The sequence below is a fragment of the Charadrius vociferus genome, unplaced genomic scaffold, assembly GCF_000708025.1.
Source record: "Charadrius vociferus isolate BGI_N301 unplaced genomic scaffold, ASM70802v2 scaffold49, whole genome shotgun sequence".
Taxonomy (NCBI): domain Eukaryota; kingdom Metazoa; phylum Chordata; class Aves; order Charadriiformes; family Charadriidae; genus Charadrius; species Charadrius vociferus.
Window position 1 is genome coordinate 6,068,710 of NW_009661375.1, and position 21,535 is coordinate 6,090,244.

Genomic DNA, 21,535 nt, shown 5'->3' on the forward strand with positions numbered 1-21,535 from the left:
GATTTTAGTTTTGAAGGACTTAACAACCTTGTAACAGGCATTCAAATTTTCAGGTTTGGAGAAGATATAGGAGAGCACCAAGAAAACACATCTGAGACATGATAACAAATGTTTAGTGGAATTTTTTGGGCTTCCCAGCTTTATTAACGGTCACCAGAAACAGCAATGATTGGGCTTTACCATGGGGCTCCAGACTGACCCATTAGCAACACTGGTGATGTCCATAGGATAGGATTTGCTATTTCAGGGTGGCAAAAGCTCCCTATGCTTGCTTCAAAAAATGTTTTTTCACTACAAAACGGTACGTATCTGTGATGACTTTTGCGGCTAAGCACAGAGAAATGAGACCACTCACACCTCCTTCATGAGGCACTTCTCTGACGCAGCAGGAACCCACAACCAGCAGTGTCTGAAGCAGCTGGACAACAGCCAGCATGCCCCAAGTAAAAGCAATGGCAGCAGGGCCCTCGCAAATCAACTGCCAAGAGGGACTTTGGCCGCTCTGGACTATCCCATGCTACAGAGAAGAGGACCACAGGGCAACCTCTTCTTCCTAGCAACTCAAAGTACCAACAACCCATTCCTCATAGATGGCTTCAGTCGGGCTTCACACTTCTCTACGGACTCCACACAGCTGCAGAAACCTGTGCTCCTCCCAAGCAGAAGGAAATCGGAATTACTTGCAGCACTATTAATCCAGGGCAGTGGCTGTAAGCCCATACCGTGGGTGAGCAGCACCAGCGAGGCACTGGGCACGGTGCTTGGTGCAAACACCGCTGTCAGGAACATGCTACAGACAGGCTGCGACGGCAATGAAGAAAGTTGTTTTGGTATAACGGCTTGTAATGAGCTGGAGCTGAAGCCACTGTTGTCATAACCTTGCTGAAGGCAACAGAGTTACATCAGGGCCTCTGTTTTCAGTTGAAGAAACGTTCACTGAAGAGTAATGTTTCTACCTTTAGATATTTTCCATTAACGTTTGCAAACATTTTTACTCCTCAGAAGATTCAAGAAACCATCATTTGTCAGGTTTAGAGCACAAGAGAAATAGCTTGCTGTGCCCTGAGCTGTAAGAGTCTCTTATTAGAAGGTGATAGATTAACTCGCACTCACAAACTGTATTCAAACTTAACTAAAAAAAAAAACCCACCAAAACCCCCAAAAACACTAAAAATGAGGTTGCTGGAAAAAAACTGGAGTTCTCATTTTCAGGACAAACTTTTTAGCAGGGTCTGTTGTGACAGGACAAGGGGTAATGATTTTAAATTGAAGGAGGGAAGATTCAGACTAGATATAAGGAAGAAATTTATTATGATGAGTGTGGTGAGCCCCTGGCCCAGGTTGCCCAGAGAGGTGGGAGATGGCCCATCCCTGGAAACATTCTAGGTCAGGTTGGACGGGGCTCTGAGCAACCTGATCTAGTTGAAGATGTCCCTGCTCATGGCAGGGGGTTGGACTAGACGGCCTTTAAAGGTCCCTTCCAACCCAAACTATTCTATGATTTTCTCTGTTCTTTCCCTTTCTAGCCTCCCTCACACCAAACTCAGAAGACAATGATATCTAGACAGTAACACAGAGCATCAGTGTGCTTTGTGAGTCTAAGCCATCATTTTATACGGTACCCAGCACTGTAGGGTCTGAATGCCTAACAGGACCTGGTGAGTGCCAAGTAAGGTGTGATTAACCAGCAGCCAACACTAATTGGTTGCCAGTGATGGACCTACCCTTTGCATGACTTCAGGGAGATGCAGTATGCCATGACCTCTCCTGTACAAGCACTGAGCAAAGGCTCCTGCAAGCTGCGACAGCTGCAGAGAGCACAGATCTAGAACCCACCTGCACAATGTGCATGTGAAAGAAAGAACAGCCCTATGGAGCATGATGACACCCACCTGTGCTGTGACAGGGGAAGCCTGGGTTCACACACCGTTGAGCAAAATTCTACTTTTCAAGAAGTTTTGGCTAGCCAAAACATGACAGAGGACTCAGGGTCTGCTTTGATCTCTGCAACAGCCCCACAGACACCAAACTAGCCACTTAAGTGGTATCACAATGCTGCCTCTTAGGGTAACATCTGGATCAAAGCTATCCCTCTTCCCTCCACTTACAGCTCTCGTCATTTAACAGAGCAAGGGGATTCATAAGTGTTAAATTAGGGACTTCAGAAGGCTGGATCGAGCAAGCTAGAGGAGCAGTCATGTATTACTTTATGCCCCCACTATAACTCTCTTGCAGTATGAAATCAGTCCCACCCTCTCCAAAGGATGCTGCACCAGGGTGAGAAGAATAACACCCATTTCACAGATGGGCCAAGTATCTAAGGAGGCGATTTCTTTTCCTCCTGTGTGTACTGGAGCCACTCGCAGGGAAAAGGGGCAGGAGAGGCAGACTGAAGTGTCTTGTCCACCATGCACCCCATAGCTTCTTCCACTTCACACCCATACGACAGCATTGGGCCTTGGTTACCCATGTGTGCATACAGTACAGGAAGCAGAGGAGTGTAAATAACAAGAGGATTAGGGATGAGGGACTACAACTATGTTCTGTTGCCAGAAGAGAAGGAAGAGGTGTTAAGAAGTCTCTGCCACGCGCTTTCTTCCAGCGATGTTCATTTTCTGCATTGTTTTTATGACCACAGCTGACCATCAAGGCAGGAAGGCTTTTCTAGTACAACTCTTTTATTATTAATCTGCTGCTTTCATGTGATCAGTAATAACGTCACCATCCAACGTCTCCAAAATGCTGCCAAGAACAATCACTTGTGACAGCTTGGAATGACATGGCTGGTAGGAATGTAGATGGGCTCTCAGCATGTGCAGACAACTGTACCACGGTGGGCCGAGACACCCAAGCAAGCAGTGGGCGCAGAAGCATGCAAAATCATCAGGGTAAAACCCTCATGCTGATGAGTTCAGCTAAGCCCAGCCATGTTCACTGCAAAGCTATCTGGGGTATTTGCAGACCATGCTGCATGAACATAGTCTGAAATGCTTTGCTCTGGAAGGGGAACCAAATCAAGCACGGCCTCTCTTGGGAAGTATCAGCATCTGGCCTAGTGCACAGAGCCAAGGAAAGGGACCGCTGGGAAGAACGCATCTGTTGGGTGGGATCCTACACAAAGCAAGTTAACCCAACCCTACCTATTTAAGTTTCAAGAGAAGAGAAATTACATGTCTAAAGCTTTTCTGTAACAGAGGAAAATTCCTGCCACATCTAGTAGAGGGAACAGACTCCCTGCAGCAGAGCTGAGCTGCTGTTTGAGCTGCAGGAGGTCTTCAGCGTCTGCTTGCCAAAGCCCAAGAGCTGCAGAAGCTGCTTCCCAGCGGAGCGCTCTTCGACATTGCAAAGACAGTACAAGGAGAGATTTGGATTCTGATCCTAACCTACTTCCCCCATGTCTGAGGGGATTCACACTTGCTTTTTCACAGTCCTGGCTCATCGCAGGGGATCCAAGGCACTCAAGAGCTTTTGGAAAAGGGGGAAAAAAAAAAAAAAACAGGGGATCCAAGGCACTGAAGAGCTTTTGGAAAAGGGGAAAAAAAAAAAAAAAGAAAAAAAAAGGGCAAAAGATATTCCAGCAGGGACCAGAAAACAATCATTCGTAAGAGCTGCATTTCCAGCAGCACTCACCACAAAATTGCTTTCACACTGAGCCAGGCTAAAGAGTAGGTTTAGCAACACAAGGCTGTTTTAAAGGGAAACAAAACAGAATGCTGCAGAATACACAGGACAGATTATAACAAGTTTGCTTGCTAGTTTGCTGCAGAACAGCTCTTTTAACTTGAGGTATGCAGTTGTTGAACAAGCCAGTGTAAAAATGAAGATGATTTGTCGTCCAGTGAGGGCATTCAAATCAGTCTAGACTTTAACAAACATGACCTGTAATTGGACAGGACAGAACAAGACAGATGAAGGCAGCTACAGAGCTTACTTCTCTCAACAAAATGCTTTCACGTGGAAAAGAGTTGGAGGCATGGTAATATTTTTTCCAATCACAAAAAAAAAAATAAGCCCCAGCAGAGACGTTAATTTCATTTTCTCTCGCAAAAAACTGTTTGATGGTGTATCTTCAGGAGTACCCAATTCAACCACACTGCCTGGGAAAGAAACAACCACCACCCCTAGAGTTAAGAAAACATTTGATTTAAGCTTCATTTTCTAGACGAACCCAGCATGGATCCATCACAGATGACGTAGATTAGGAGGCAGATCTGTTATTATGGGCAACAGTATCCAGGTTACCAAGATTTTTAGCTCAAGTCCTATCAGGTGCCAAGAGGGAAGATGACCGCAAGCCCACTCAGCTCACTCCTAGTCAGAGCTCACACTTCTGCTTAAGTCCTTGATCACCCTTCTGCTGCCTTCACTGTCCTTTGTCAGAGGTAGTGCTTCTCTCCCAGGGTATTTTCATGAAGAGGTTCAGAATGACACTGCTGGCCTGTCCTTGCACCCACGTGGCCCGAAGCATTGATGTCAGCCAGGAAGAAACACACTATGAGATCTCCCTCCCTCGTTTAAAGACAACTTGTTATTAAGAAAAAAATAGAGCCTGTGACTCTTCCCAGAAAACAAGAAATTCTGTGTCAGATCAACAAGAGGGGCAGCATCCCACCCGCACAAGGCATGAAAGAGAAATTAAAGAGCTAAACCAATTTGCAGGGTGGTTTGCCCCAGTCCCAATGCCCAAAGCTCCCCAGAGAGCAACACTATCCCCCACATGGACCGTAGCCATCAGCAGCTCCGGAGGAAAGTGCTCCTTGCAGAGCCTTCAGAGGAAACTGCCGCATACCTGCTTATCTGAATCCACCTCCCTAGAGCTGCCAGGGTGAACTGCTTAATCCCCAGATTAAAACAAACAAAAACTCATTAAAGAAAACTTTCAGCCACACAGTGCAATTACCTTTCAATAGCAACTGTAGGGGGCTTCTGCTGGTTTTGTTTAAGCTTGAAGATAAGCATGGGAAAGCTACAACATGAAAGTTAAGATTTAAGTGAACTTTAATTTTTTGGACAAATGAGAAGTCAGATACAGTTAAAAATTCAAGCACAGCCTGGCCAGAACAGGAACCAAGGCAGGCCAGACTAAGAAATGTCATCTAACCTGCTGGAGCCAGAACAGTGCCAGAATTATCACAAACAACAAGGTTACTTAGCGAAGTTTACTCCTCGTTTTGGGGACAGGAATGAAAACAGCTGTGCAGCTCACCTCTGCCCAGAGAGCTGCTGGACAGGCACATACAATTTCCCACACATCTGGGCAAAATGATGCAATGATTATAGAATCACAGAATGGTTTGGGTTGGAAGGGACCTTAAAAATCATCTAGTTCCAACCCCCCTGCCACAGGCAGGGATACCTCCCACTAGACCAGGTTGCTTAAAGCCCCCTCCAACCTGACCTTGAACAAATGATACTTTAAACCATTCCTAGAGATTCTTGCAGGAGCTGCTGTTGGAGACCTTGAAGCCCAGCAGATACGGTATTTGAGAGATAAAGCCCTAGAGTGTGCCATTTGGAACAGTTGGCCACTGGAGAGATCATGGGGTTTGAGTTTTGTTAGAGCTTCTAGTGCATCCATAGCAGAGTGGCCAGACCATGTTGTGCCTCCCTTTGCAGGGAAGCACAGACAAGGTTGAGCACACTGGCTGCACACAGCAGGAGTTCCCTCGCTCCTCTTCTTAGTGAGCCTTTAATTAGGCTAATACTCTCCTAGCTGTTCACCCACAAGCTCCCAACTCATTAAAGGCTAGATAACCCTCCACACCCCTCCTTCCTCAACTCTCAGGTGGCCCTCATGAAACAAAACAAATCACCACCAGATATAGAAGCAGAGTTGTTGTCTTTGGTCAAACACTTTCAGGAAAAGAAAGAAAAAAATATGCTTGGTTTTGATGCAAAATTCTATCACAGTTGGTTTTTTTTTCCCCTCACTACAAAGGAGGAGAATCAGGGATGAACTACCATTACTGTGAAGAAGATGGAGGTCAACCTGCAGCAGAGGGATAAACTGGAAGCAAGACAAAAAAGTCCACCAAAACCATTTATTAATTAATTCATTTTGCTTGTGATTTGTTTTAAATCTGTTCCTCACCAATTTTGCTGATATCCAAAGAGCTGGTGAGGAATTACAATATAAGGCTAGTTAATCATGCTGGGCTAAGTGCCTGTCTTATTTACGCCCCTGCAACCTCATTTAAATTTTTAATGGGGTTGCAGAGATTTAATGAGGCAGGTCTTAATCCATGCAGTCAGGGTCCAAATAGCAATCCCAGTCAGAGACTTGAGTTGCAGCAAAAATACTCTGCACATCCAAAAAAAGAAGGCTCCTGATAACTGTGACACAGCTCAAAAGAAAAGTGTAAGGAGAATTTAAAAGGATCTTCTCTAAAATTATGTAAGTGGCTACAGGTTCTGAAGTATTTTCTCAAAAAAAGGCAACCACTGCCCTCACTTCTGAAGTATGACATGCAGCTTAGATGACTGTGTGCAAGAACATGATGAAGAGGAAACAGAAGAGAATGGAGATGACTGGGAGAGCTCTTCTTATGGAAATTAGTTAAGCCACGGTTTCCTTGGAAGGGTAAACTTCAGTAGACTGGTCAGCAAAGAACAATAGGAACTGTTTAAACCCAGACACAAGTAGGTATTAAAATACCACTAATATGTTAAGGTCAGAAAGCCTAGAGCTTCATACTGGCACTGTTCTGAAACAGCCTTCAATGCTGCAGATGGAACAAACACAGTGCAACCCACAGCCAAGGTTCAGAGCAGAGGTACCCTATGACCGCAGGACACTGGATTTGCTGGTCCCAAGGACAGTGCCAGCTGTGCTTCAGCATTGAGGGTCTTCTCCACAGCCAAATGCTGCATCAGGTTGGGGCAGGCCAGCTAACCAGGCAGAGTACTGGAAACAGTGCTGTGCTGTCCTGGGCAGCAGACATCCAACACTGCCTTTCCAACCCCTCCACCCTAAAGACCAGGATTCTGCCAGCTGCAGGTTGAGAGCCAGCCTGACTAATGAGGAACACTTCACATTCAAGAGCTACATGGCTCAGATCTCCTCCCTCTAGAGCAGCTGAGTTTAAGTTGCCCATTTTCAGAGCTATTGACTGTTCCTGACACTACACAATAGGTAGAGCATCTCCTGCTTTTATAAAGCTCTAAGCACCCTCCATATCCAGCAGCCTACATGACAGCTGAACCATGTAAGCAGCCCGCATCCAGCAACTACAGCTTGGAGCAAGCCTAGCTGACCAAACAGGAACCAGCATTAGGGTTTACACACTGTTGCAGAGCAGTTCGGGATTTTTTTGGGGGTGGTGGAAGGTGTGCATGCAAAAACAAATGGGATAGGCAAATCAGAAACACCAAAAAAATCATATCCTTTTATCCAGGCTGTGACAGATGAAACATCACTCTTGGCAGCAGGCTAATTCTGTACTATCTGCTAGTTTAGGATTAGCATGTTAGGATGACATGACCGTCAAGATCCTCATAGAAAGCATACTAACCCACTTTCAGCTTCGCCTCAAAGCACCCCTGGATCACATCCTGTACAGAACAGTGACAGGAGCTGCTTGAGGACCAGCCAAGGGGAGCCAACTGCTGTTGTGCTGTCCACCAGGTGGCAGAAGAGGGAATGTGTCAGGCTAGTTGGCACATCGGGAAGTTATAACTGCCAAATGCTGCCATGCTCATGGAGTGCAGCCATCTCTGCCCATACCTACCATGGTGGACGTTATGGCAAAGGAGTCTAGTCCAAGAGAAAAGCAGTTTCTTTCAGAAGAGCCACGTTTCAGAACGCGTTGGGAGGCTTACACAGTGGTCCTGAGCAGGCAAACTGAACTAGATTATATGTCTGGAACCTAGGAGCCCTCAAGAGAAAGCTGCCATGTCTAGCTTGCTAGAGACACACAAATTTCAGGCACAGGAACAAAATATACAATTAAGTCTCCCAGACAAGTAAGCCTCATCCTCTGCTGTGTCCCATCCCCATACCCCATAATCCCTTTACAGGATTTCTCTGTCTAGGAAGGCCAAGTAGAACCAGTCACGCCACAGAGTCAAGGCAGGAAGATATTTGTTGCCCAGCTAATCTCTCCAGAGTCCACTAGAGAGGAGGATATGCTCATCTAGAGACATATTCAAAGCACCTCATGTTTGTCTGTGGAATCTGAATTTTAAAATGGTTTTGCATCCAAGCCAGGTAGGTGAATATACTGATGCAATTAACTGCAGGCAGTTTGGCACAGATGGTCCCCAAGAAACAGAGCTAGCTGAACAGCAGGGGTTTGTATTTAATGATGAGCCAGGCCCACAGTGAGGCAAGTGAGCAAGCCCCAGTGAAGGCAGTGGAGACCAGCTGAGCTCACTCAGCTCCTTCTATTTCTTCCACTGGTGAGCAAGGCACAGCCTCCCTGCAAAGGCCCAAGATCCCTCATTAGGGACCCAAGCATATGCCTGTAACAGCAGTGATGTCTGACCTTGCATCCCACAAGAGCTTGAGCACCCTGGGCTGGAGCTCAGTGTTCCTTTATAAGGAAGCACTCCCAAACACCTCATATCTGACAGCATCTAGATATTCTGAGGGTAAGCACTAGGAACTGTAATTTTGGGGAATGGAAACTGAGCTTCTGAATGCCGCTCTACCATGAAGATGTGGTACCCTCTAATTGCCATTACACAGAGAAAAATATATTAGAAAGCAGAGTTGCAGCTCAGAAGTTTCCTTTTTGCTTAAATGGGGCAGTAGCATCCCCAGGCAGAAAGCCTATCCCCAAGTGGTATTTGTCCCATTTTACAAGATGTGGGTTGGTGATCCCTAACACCAGGGAAAATTCTGACTCACTGCACTAAGGTCTGGGTTGATCAGAAGAGATTTACACCACAAAAGCAGTGCCAGTTGTTAAAACCACACAACACACCAGAGAGCACTTGTGTCCTTTGCAGGACAGGCACCTGCAGAGCTATACCCCAGAGTCAAGAAACCCACAGCCTTCTAGTTGAGTCCTCATCATTTAGGAAAGCTGGTCATAGCTACAGCCCATAGTTGCCCTTAGAGCTTATTCACGAGCAGAGCAAACAGACCTGTGGTTGCACCAGAGCACTCCGTAGGAACCCAAGAAAGTCACAGCAGTCCTATGTCAGAGCAGAAAAATGTTTTTCTAAATGCCTATGCAGAAAGTCTCATTAAATAGGGAAAAGCCAACACTCAGTTAAAACAGAAATCCCTCTTATCTTCCCGTGCAGAAATCCAGGCTTCTAAAGGAGATCCCAGAGGGCTCAGAAACAGTTTGGCCTCCTGAATCACACTGCTCTGGCTAAGCAGAAACCTTGTTTCCCAGCCTGAGAGATCAGGCCTTCCCCCCCACAACACAAGCCCTCCTTCCCCTGCTGCCACCCTCCCATCACCAGCACCACATCCTCACATTGCCAGATACAGGCAAGACTCATCCTGACAAGGGGTGAGCACCATAGCTGGAGGCCCAGAGAACTCATTGCAGGCTTCAAAGCAAGCAGCAAGCCTGAGAGAGGGTAGGAGCTGCAGCACCTCACCCATGCAGCGCGGAGGGCTCCCAGCTTCTGCTGCCCTCTAAACTTAACAGGAGTGGGAGTTATTGCTTCATGCAGAGGAAAGATGCTGATTAGCTGTTGTCTATGGCACCCCACCTCTAATCAGAAGAAAAATACCATCTGGCATGCCACCTCTGGAGGGCTGCCAACCTTTGCAGTAAAATACGAAGGCAAGAGAAGGTCAAGAAAGGAAGAGGAGCAAAGCAGGCAGAAAGATTAATCCCTGCCAGGTGGTGTCAGTCCAGGCACCGGAGCACAAAACTGGATGGATGAGCAAGCAGAGAGAGTTTAAGTAGGAGAAAGAACAAGCAGCACAAGTAAAGCAATTCTCTGCAGGAAAATCATGGATGAGCTGAAGAGACAGCAGATCTGAGCTGCAGACCAACTCCAGAGTAGAATCCACTTCACCTGAACCTCTCTTGATGGGTGTTTGCCTGGGTGGAGTTTGCATCACTGGGTTTCAGCTACCTGAAGACAACCAGGGAGCACAGACGCCAAGACTGGCAGTGGGCAAAAGCAGTTTAAAAGAAGGGAGCCCAGGGTGAGGCAAAGCTGGAGGAGTCAGTGATGGGACAGCAGCTCACCAGGTAGCTTTGAGCTAGAAGGCCATCTCAAAAGGGGATTCATCATTTGCCTCTTCCAGCAGTGTCACACAGGGAGCGTAAATAGGGCATCATTTGTTCTGGCAAGGTTTCAGCCAGCTGGACACCGAGATAACCATCTCATGCTGAACATACCCCTGCATTGCACATGGTGAGGATTTTGGGACCAGAGTGGCAAGGGCTCTCCAGCTTTTGGAACATGTTCTGATAGGTGTTACCTGGTACAGAGGCTCTGCAATGGATGCAGACACCAGAAGTTACAGGCACGCAGAGCCAGACTCTGCTGCAACAGCGATACCACTGCCGCTCCCTCTCCAAGGGAAAACCCCATCCCTCCCACTACAGCTGCTCAAGTTTCAAGCATCCTCCATGACACTGTTTGCTGCTTGCTTCCTGTACCTCCTGGAAGGGGACAGGTTGTTCAACAACTTTATTAGCAAATTTAACATATGCACATAGCTTCATGCCAAACAGACAAACTGGGGAGCTCAGTGTTAAGGCAAGTGGGCCACTCTGCATGAAACCACCCGTTTCTTAGCCTTTGGATCAGTGGTACCTTCTGACTCCAGGCGGTCCAGCCCATAGGTCACAGCTGTACTGATCTTCCTCACTGATGGAAGAGCTGTCCTCCTGACAGAAGATGCCATTGATGCTGGAGTCACCAGGACCACAGTTTTGCTGGATGGCTCCTCTGTCTGTCCAGACTGGGTAGCAGACAACCCATCAGGGGCTGGAACAGCCTTCTCACTGGTGACCAGGACCACATCTGCGAGATCTACAGAAGACACAAAGCAGCAGCAGTTTGGCACAACAATATTTAAAACCCCACCATTTAAGAACTCCATAATGAAAACTTAACTCAGAGTGGAAGTTATTAAACTCTTGCCTCTTTTAAGATGTGCGAGTGGCTCTGCTGTAATGAAAGCTTCTCCTCTGGGACAGCCAGCACAGGAGGTTCCCCTTAATGAGAACTCAGCTAGGTTTTACTTCCATTGCTTTGAGGACTGCTAGTCACCACCCCATAGCAAGATCAGAGCACCAAGACACTGGTAGAGATCTGAACCGAGTGACAGATCTAATTGTTTATTATAAATTCAACTAATTTTTATCTTTGTAATTAAATCCCAGAAGCAAATTAATTAGTGGAAACTGCCAGAAGAGCCTTCTCTCCCCTACAAGGGGATCTTAATTTAAGAGATACAATGCAAATAGCTTTTTCTTTTGATGCCCTGAATTATAAGGATTACCAGAAAAGCTGCCCTGAAGCAGTTTCATTACAGTGGTACCTACTACTACAGAAATACATTCAACCTCAAAGTCAGCTTTGCGCTAAGGGAACCCTTGCTACACTCCTGTTAAGGAGACAGGCTCCTCTGTGTACCTGCCAAGGGGACATCAAGCCAGGAGGCAGCAGCAGCTAGATGAACACAACTGCTCAAAGCAATTCCATACAAGCTACATCAACCTGAAGAACTCACTGTTCTCATTCCTCAATGGAATGGAATGCAGGCCACTGCACCCAAAGGACCACTGGACTCTTGCAAGGTGGTCACGCACACCACACCACCTTCCCCTGCACCTTCCTTTGCTCCCATGCTGCCCTGATGTTTGGTCTTTGGACTGAGCATCAGCAGTCTGTGACTGCCTTTGGCTCCAGAAGTAAGAGCTCTCCCTTCATAAATAAAAAGTGGTTTAAAAATCTAAGGCTAAAAGTCAGCTTGCTAGCAAGGATGGGTGTGGGAGCTTTGTTTATTTTGGGGTGGTTTGGTTTTTTAAAGTTTCTACTCCATCTTTTTTTGGGGCAAAAAAAAAAAACATATACTGGCATATTTCAGCATGGTGGATTTGGTAGCATAGGCAGAAAGCAGTGGCAGCCCAGGGTTGGAGGCAGCCTGCAGAAGGCCAGAAAAAAAAAAGTGACTTAGAATATGGATGCTGTGTGTTGAGCCTTCAGTACACAAGCACTGATACTCACTTCAGATGCATCATCTCATCTTGTGTGGAACTGAACCTGCAGTCCTTGAAACAGAACCCTACCTTCTGTATCTGGAGTGTTTGCCATGGAGGAAGTACCAGCTGCCACCAGCACTTCAGTGGCACTAGGAGCAGTCGTCATCTGGGTGTCCTCCCCACTGTTTTCCTGCAGAAGGCTTGCAGCTCCTGTTCCCTGGGTAGCACCAGGCACCATTGTCATGACTGACAGAGCAGCATCAGCCTCCTGGGCAACTGTTGTCACCTCCTGAGTAACACCTACAGCGAGAACATGTGTCAGTACCAACTCACAGGACAGCTGACAGCAACAAAGCAGAGGTTTGAAGGAATACAATTCCACGCAGTAGCATTTCTAGAGCCACAGAGCAAGCAGCAGGTCCAGCCAAGTATCATTAGGACAGTGCAGCATGGAGACAGATGTGAGAACATGCATAACAGGAATGAAAGCAGCAGAATGAGTCCTCGTTTTCTTAATTGCCCCTTTAGGGACATGTGGCTTCACCAGGGACCAATGCCATGTGAGCACAGCACTGCAGGCCTGTGGTGTGAAATACCATTCAAATCAAGCAAGGCTGCCAGAGCAGTGCTTTCAGTGACCAGCTCTCACAGCTACGAGATTTCAGCTTTGTAGAAGGGTTTATTTTTGTTGCACAAGTCTTATTGTTAGTGTTGTTTCCCCAACATCTGGGAAACAGCAGAGAGGGAACCTACTGACAAGTCAAGTGCTTATAAATTAATCTAGAAATTAATCAGTCAGGTTTCAGCACCAGCATGCAATTAGCTTTTCTTCTTTTACAGCAAAAGCTAGATCTTTTGGATGCAGTGAAGGGAAGTTGTCCTTTTGCCTCCGTAGTCTAAGAGGGAAGATTAAGATGCCCAGCAATTAAAACAAAGTCCTAAACTCCAGCTCAAGTTCCTCATCAGCCTAGGAACATATCATCATCCAACACCTCACCAGACTTTTTTTTTAGCATTCCCCCTGTATTTTAAACACTGAGTAGTAACATCATCAGTGGGCGGAAGGTGTCATCTCTGCAGGTAAATACAGTACAGGCTGACAACATCAGCCAGTGTCAGACTGTCAAGGAGGAAGATTTCTGCCCACTGGTAACAGAGCTGGCACAAAACGCTGAAGCTGTGGCCAGGTCCTGACTGTCCACTCTAGGGTGGGGAAATAACACCAGGAGCCTTTGTTACAAAGGACAGCACAGAGCTCCAGACAAATCTTTTGATCTGAGCATCTTTCTAAAGTCATGGAAGACATCAGTCACACACAGGCTACCGTGACAGCTCACTTATTCCTGGATTTACGGCATTTACAGCCATCCATTGCCTCTGCATCTTCTGCGCTGACTGCAAGTGTCCATAGCTAACAGTTGACAGGCACGTGATCCCAGATGCTAATTCATTTAACCCCCAAGAATTATTTCCCCTGTTTTGCAGGGCTTCAGAGTGAGCTAATGGCCCCATTTGCCACATCAAAGGGACACTTAGGGGAGTGTTATCCTCCTTGAAACCAAGTGCTTAACCAGTTGGTCAGAGGCTGGACTCCCTCATCGCTGGAGAGTCATACCAGAGGGCTATTCAAAGCAGATTTACATCTCTGGTCAAGGTGAGAAGTCTACAACTAAACTAGTGCTGTCCCCACCCAACCACTATGTGAACACCAAAACTGAAGCCCCTGCTTTGGTAGTACACCACACATGCACAGCTTCACTACGTTAACAAAGTAAGTTTTTTAAACTAGCACCAAGTCTCTGATGACAAGACTCCAACTCTCTACAGAGACCTCCATACTCAAGTACACCCTTCAACCCCAGGCTCAGCTGCCACAGCCTTTCCAGTTTCAGCTTTCCTGTTTGCTACTACAGCCACCCTCTCTCAGCTTGAGGAGCAGAAGAGGCAGCTTGGTACGGTTGCTCCACATAAGTCAGGACAGGGTACCACCCAACAGACTGTGCCTACCTGTACACAGGGACATCGTGTACAGGAACAGCCAAGGCTCAGCAGTACTTTATGGATGCTAATTGCCTGTTTTGGCTGTTACCCCTCCACAAAGGTCCATAACCTTTCCTAGGGGGGAAAGAGATGTCCTACCTCTATTGCAGGTATCAAGAGCACACCTTTTTCCACTTTACCTCCCTGAAAGGAAGCACAGATTCCCACACGCATCCCTCCTAAACCTACACTTAGAGGCAAGTGTCTTTTACAGGCAAGTTTTACCTTTCCACGAGCCTTCCAGAGTAGGAGAGAGATCAGACTGTGTATCTGTCACTACAGCAGCCTCTGGCTGTGATGGTGGGATGCTTCTCCCCTCCTCTGCTGTGACTGCATTTATGCTCTCCAGTGAGCCAAGACCAACCGTGTCTACACCCGTCAGGTTTGCAGTCTGGAGAGCATCGCTGCTGCCTGTGGAAGCTGCTGGCAACTCCTCCCCTTGCACCGGCACTGTGCAGTTGGTCTCCTCAGCAAGCCCAGGAGTTGGTGGAGGGGATGCTGGGGATGGCAGCACCCTCGTTGTGTCCTCTTCCTCCACCACACCTCCCTGTGCAGTCTGGGATGGTTCTATCGCCCCCTCTGTCACCTCCTCATGAGACATGCTTCCCCCTTGATTTATGTCCCCCAGCTTTGTGTCATCCCAGTCAGGTGGTATGGTGTCCACAGGGTGGCTGGTGACAGTGCCATCTGTGGCAGGCAGCTCTCCTCGCCTAACACCCATCCCTGCTTCCAGGCGGGGGGAGGCCTCAGTCACCACGAGTGGACGTTTTGCAGCCACAGACGCTCGGACAGCCAGGGACTTCAGAGGGCTCCCTGTGCGGGCTCTTGGTGTTCCCACCTCAGAGGCCACACCATGGGCCTGGAGAGTCAGGAGGACAGGGTGGTCACTGGCTGTTTCCCAGCTGGGAGAGCTGGGGTACAGCATGGGCTGGGGAGCAGCTGAGGGGTGCGAGCTACTCTCTGCCACCTCCTCCTCCGCCACCACAGCTGTCCCAGAAAGGGGGTTTGCCGAGAGGACAGCAGAGCTGCTCCCTACTTCAACACCACTCTCTGTGGTGGTCTCACTAACAGGGCCACCAACAGACTCCTCCTGGACAGCAGGGTTCAGCGTGGTCACAGCTGTGGTCAGCATAGCCTTGAATGCATCAGCCTCATCCAGCTCCGACTTTGTGGGACCAACCTCCTCCTCGTCTACGGCAGCCACTGTCACAGCAGAGGTGTGAGCACCCAGGCCCTGGCTACCTGGAATGACATGGCTCAGGCTTACAGGCAGTGTTTCTCCTTCTGCAGTGAAAGCTTCACTTAAGGGTGTCCCAGATGGCTTTGCTGACGCTCCACATGGCTCTTCAGAGACAGACTGCTCAGAAGGGCCCAGGTTATTTTCCCAGTTCAGCATGCCTGTCCTTTCATCTTCTACCCCATTTCCTGCCCAGGGGCCATGCTGGACCTTTGTCATGTCCCTCTGCTCCAGTGGCTGAGATGCAAGGCATGGTGGACTGGAGGACAAGAGCAGGATGCTGTAGGTGACCACACAGATGTTAAATCCTATTGATCTACTCATAGCTGAGAAAAGGTGTGCCCAGAAGTCTGCAAGGCTGACAAGTCCAGAGTGCAAGACCTAGAAAGGAAAAAAGGAATGAAGATTACTCACACCCATAACCATCTATGGCCCAGGGCCTTAAATAAATGGTGACAAGTTCCAAGTGTGCTAGTCTAGGGCCAGTTCTGAGCAGACCCCCTCCTATACACCCCAAACAACTGCTCCCTCCATCTATTTTACTGCTCCTAGACTACCCAGTCTGAAGTGTCATGTCAGACAAAAACGCATCTTGATCTCACTTCCAGACAGACCTCGCCAAGCTCTCGCCCTGGTGGTAGAGTACTATGTTCCACGCAGCAGCCATCAGACTTGCAAGCATATGGTGAGGAACAACCTGTTTGTTCTCTATCAAGTCCAGGACTGATGCTTGTCAGGGCCAGACTGAAGTCTCAGACCCATTATGGCAAGCCCTGTTCTGTGCATTGACACAGAAGGACCAGAGGGAACTTGCACAGAGAACAAGGTGGGTCTATAGAGCACAACACAGAACCAGAGCCGAAACAGGAGGCTTTAGGACTGCATTAGGGTCATGCCCTGTATGAGCTCCTTGTCCCCACGGAGAAAGGCTACAGCCCAGACAGCAGCACTGCTGCATTAGCACAGTGTTTATGCTGCACTGCACCATGGAGGCACTTCCAGAAAGTTTCATGTGTATAATCATTGTGTACTTCAAGAGTTTCCAAGAGAGCGCTGAACCAGTAGCCCAGCACTGATCCAGCCAGCTGACAGCCTGCTCTTGGCAGGCTCTGCTGCCTCCAGTAACACAGCTCAAGCTGCTGGACAGATGGAGGACCTCACAGCAGCCGCTGCGGGCTCCCAGCCACCTCCCTCTGGCCAGGTGCCTCTCAGTCCTGGGCTTGCTGCACCCTCACTCAACAGCAAAAGACCATCCCATCCAAGGCCCCACTCATCACATTCAGGACAGAAGGTCACACAAGTCCCATGCACATAGCAAACAGCCTTCCATCACACAGCACATCTTGTAAGGCTCTCCTCCCAGTTCCAGGAGGCAGTTTGTGAGTGACACAGTCAATTCCTACTGCAAGAAGCCTCCAGCCATCAACAGCTTCACTTGCTTTGGCTGTTATGTCCTCAGTTTCACAAGTGAGCTGCTCTTACCTTTGGGCCATAGGACTAATGACTATTAGTAAGGAAAAAGGCTAGGGGGTAGTTCTGACAACCCCAGTCTTCCAAAGAAGAGCAAAGATGACCTTCTGCAGCCTTGCTCACGGGCACCAGGATGAGTACCCAAGCTTGCTAGACTCCTCCTTTCCCCACCCAAACTCCATGTAGACAAACGTGACTTGCATTTGCACACACACAGTGCAGCAGCAAGCCTAGCACTGCTCTGTCACACAAGGGTATAGCGCTCCTCCATGTCTTCTCAGGCACCCACGTGATGCTGTGCAAAGACATAACTACTGTTGTGGAGAGAGGCATCTCAGTAACGCCACATCAGTGCTAGTCCATCTAACTCACAGGCCCTCTGGGTCCAGCTGCTCCTGTACATTTGTCTCCTTTTGGAAAGGATTATTGGATGGGTCCAGTCAACTAAACACAACCAAAACACCAGGAAGCTTATATTATGTGTGGTGTGGTCACACACAGCTATGTGTATTTCCATTGTAAGATGTACTTCTTATTCCACACAAGAGAGAGACTTCTCTAGCTGAAGACCCATATGATCTGCAGGGCTGTCTGTAGCACAGAAGACCACCTCAGCATTACCATCTTAGAGACACAGGTCGGAGTCAGCTACCACAGGCTCCATCACCTGGTTGAGCCTTCAGAGGACACCAAGTCACTTCTCCCCCACCCCCTCTCCCTGCAGCCCTGGCCCTCAGCAGTTTGAGCTGCTGGAATAATTCCCTGTCACAGGCCACACACGTGCACCAGGTGCTCAGGAACAAACAGAAGCCACCGAGAAGCTGTTCATCAGCAACAGCATAGATACCTTCCACTTTATTTTCCAGCATCTCCTTTCTCTGGAGGATGGGTGGCCACCCTTCTATCTCTACCCTGCCTGCCAAAAAAAAAAAAGATAGTTGAAAACCAACAGTATTCAGCTATTCTTCCAGGCTAATACTTCATGCACTTTTGTAATTAAAAAGCACTAAGAGTATATTATGCAGCTTAAATTGATAGTGCCCGATGACATGCATCTGCCTTGTCATGCTGATGACTATAAATTATGTTCACCTCACACTCCTTTAGCAAGTTAAGATCAGATATATTGAAACATCAAGAGGTAGGGGTTTTTTGGCATTTGGTTGGTGGTTTGTTTTTTTTTTTAAGTAAAGGACAGTTTAGATCTAAATACAATTTCTCTAGAATTCAGGAGTCTTTTTAGGCTGTGCACATAGCTTCACCAGTGGTTAAACAGAACTCCAGCTGCACTTGAAAGACAGCCATAGCATTTCTCTTGCAGTCATATACATTATGCATCTGTATATACATTTGTAGGTTTTTAGCTCTCGTTCTCAAATAGCTTGAGACATCCAGGAGGTGGTGAGCAGAAGTACTGAAACATTAATCTCTCTTCCCCAACAAGCTTACTCCATCTTTACTACGATCATGACTGTCAGTGAACAAGAGGGAAAGCTGCTCCCCAGAAGGCTGCATTTTAGAGATCCATTAATTAAAATGAAAAAAAGGCATTAAGAGCCTTTCCTCCTTCTGGGCAGTCAGCACTAGCCTGACACAGGAGTTCCCGGGGTACTTTGGGCAGCCTTGCACCGTTTCCCCCCAGTCTGAAAAGCTCTGTTAACTGTAGTTGTACATTTGTAAAGGCTGAAAATCATGTTGGAGCATTACTTGCTGAGGAAATCCACAACTAGATCTAAGCTAACCTAGACTGCTACATTCAGCGAAAGCTGGAGATAGTGGCACTGGAGCTTGCTGCAGGATAATGGCACAAGTTCACACTTCAAAGAAGATTAGTCAGAGCTTAAGATCTACTTAGCTTTAGGAAGAGGCTGGATTAGACAGTGTATGAACAGCAGTGACCTGGCTATCTTCTTAAGCAGAGTTTGACACTTTGCTGTAGCACTTCCACTTAACACAAAAGCGGTCCAGGTTTTAGCAGGTAGCTGCCCACAGAGCAGTTTGTTACTCAAGCTGCACCAGGCTATACATTCCTCCTCCCATCTGGCTATTTTTATAATCAGTCTGCTCTACAGCCTCAGCCAAGCAATAAAAGCAGGCTGGAGCACACTGCCCTGACCAAACACCCCCTCTGTAGTAAGCTTTAGGTTTTTCGTTACTAGCTTCAAGCTGTAGAATAACTCAGTCTTTCATGCCACAGGAACTCCTTGTCCCCAGATGTCACCTGGCATTCTCCCAGCCGAAGCCCTGGAGGACAGCTGCCAAGCACTGGTCAGGCTCTGGGTGGAAAACTAATCCTTGCTTCAAATAAGAAGCACAGAGGGCGAGAGACACCACCAGCTACTTCCCCTGCACTTAATAACAACAAATCCCAAGAGATGCAGTTCCCCAAGCTGCAAAGGCAGCACAACTGCAGACAGCCAAGGTGCTTTATCTTTAGCATGGAAAACAATTAACATTTCTTTTAACACCTGGTAGGCTGGAAAGGCACACGAAGGACTTCTAGGCTACAAATGGGTGTCGAAACCAGGCATTTCCAGAAGCTGCCCACCAGAATAAGAAGCATCTACCACTGTGAACAAGACATTAAGCTGATGGACAAAAAAGACAAATTGGTCACCAGCCAAAGCAGTCTTGCACACTCAGTTGGATTCTCCCAAACCAGGCTGCTTCCTTGCTCCACACAATCAGCACTGGCAATAGCTATTAAACCATTAACCTCCTCTGAATTTGAGACTTGTTTGAAGAGTCAGCTCTTGGGAGGTGTGATAAAACCAGCTCAGAAGGAACCCCAGGCTGTTATGGTCACTCCAGCAGGGCAGGCTTGAAGGGGACAAGCACAGAGCAGACCAGATTTCTCTTGCTCAACAGCTGTTCCTTACATGGACCGGCAGTCTGTGGACATGTGCTGCAAAGGATGAAACTCTCCCCTCTACCCCAATTGTGTGCAGCTGCTTACACTAGGATGGCTTTTTAGAGATTCACCCGGCCACTTTACTTAGAGAAAACACCCAAGAGACCCCTTTGCAGTTATTTTCTGCCTTTGTGGAGTTCTGGCTGTGTTTTTCCTGAACTGTTGAAACAAAAAAAAAGCATCAAGCTTTTAACTCACTTGAATTAATACCCATGTTCTCACAATCCCTCTCCCACACAGAGAGGACCCTTGTTCTGAGGCTGAAGTGGCTGCATGCATCATATAGCAGCAAGCACAGGAGATTATCAGGTCAGCTTCAGGAAAAAAAATAAAATATCACTGTCTAGTCTTTGCAGAACACAGCTTTTCACACCTGCAGGTACAAGCTTGATTATGCCAGCTTTGACTGGCTGCACAGTCCTGGATGTGCTTGGCTCGGCAATTCATCCCCTGATTGATAAGGGAAATGGACTAAACTGCTGCAAATCTTTTAATGTGAAGATTTAGCCAAAACATACAAGTCAAGCAACTGCCAGCAATCAAATGCTATGTTACCAGAGTGCTAATGTATGCTATCCAAGCCTTATTACCCACGCTGAATACAAAAGCCAGCAGATAATACACTGCAGAGCTCCAACTCCTACTTTCACACACAAGCTGAGAAATGCCTTCACTTCATCTTATGTCCTTGCCCAGTTCAATCGAATGAGTTGTAGACACACTTCAGATAACAGACCTCAACCAGTTAAGCCCTCTCCAACAGCTCTCGATGAAATCCCAAACAGCAACACGACTCCACACCCGTCACCAACACAGCCCAAATTGGATGAGCAAAACTACGTAGACACAACCACGCAGAGGGACACACCTTCCTCTACCTTTGAGGGCAGATCCTTACAAGCAAATAAATGAGATTTTAATTATTCTGCAAGGACAGCTTCCTACAAGTCCTAGTGAGGCGCCCTAATACATAATACATCACCTCTGCTTCCCGCACTGGTGTTCCAGCAGCGGTTCTTTGAGAAGCAAGACACATGACATGTTTTAGACATTATTCCCCCAACCACTAAGCAATCCCTTGCCTTGTTCAGAACAGCACAGACCTCCTATGGAAATCCCTACTCAGATTTGCAAGTAAAAGCCGCATAGTTCTTCATGGCTTCTGACCCATGCCAGGTCCCCAGCACCACAGAAGTCAGAGGTCTACCAAATTCCTGAGGGATTAAAAAGACTGGGAGGGGAGTTAAGAAAGAGGCCAAAGGGTGTAGCAGTTTTCAAACACGAGAAGCGAGGAAATACTGCTCTCCAGACTGCCTGGGAACAGAGTGGTAGCATTCAGATTCCAATCAGCAAGAAACACTCAGAAATTTCAGCGCCTCACCTAACACAGACACCATGCAGTAGATCTGCTAGAGGATCTTGAGTAGTCTCTGCAGGTGAAGCTTTAAGACCAGATCAAATACACTTTATCAGGCCTTTTTAGCTCGGGTAGAACCTCCTTGTTGGCCAGGGAATGGGAGTAGGGATGGCTCAAGGCTTGGTTACACGCAGCCCTTGCGGGGCACGGATCCATCCCCCTGTCCTCCCGAGTCATATTTACAGGTGAGCTTAAAAGACCCTGAAGTGCATCCTTCCCTTACAGCCAGCCACCACGCACACGGATCAAGTGCAACCACCCACCCGGGGGTTTCTCCAGCCCAGGCCCACAGCGGGACGGAGGGACAGCTGTGGTCCAGCCCCCCACCCCCGCCA

General features: G+C 47.7%; 1 protein-coding gene across 1 annotated transcript in view; it reads right to left on the minus strand.

Annotated features, from left to right (window-relative positions):
• Positions 1–15,726, minus strand: part of LOC104294324 (chromosome unknown open reading frame, human C14orf37) — a 60,904-nt gene extending 45,178 nt beyond the window's left edge. The window contains exons 1-3 of the mRNA XM_009893918.1: positions 14,391–15,726; positions 12,213–12,425; positions 10,732–10,950 (exon numbers count right to left, since the gene is read on the minus strand). Of these exons, the coding sequence (XP_009892220.1) occupies positions 10,732–10,950; positions 12,213–12,425; positions 14,391–15,726 (1,768 nt within the window). The remainder of the gene's footprint in view (positions 1–10,731; positions 10,951–12,212; positions 12,426–14,390) is intronic.
• Positions 15,727–21,535: the final 5,809 nt, after the last annotated feature.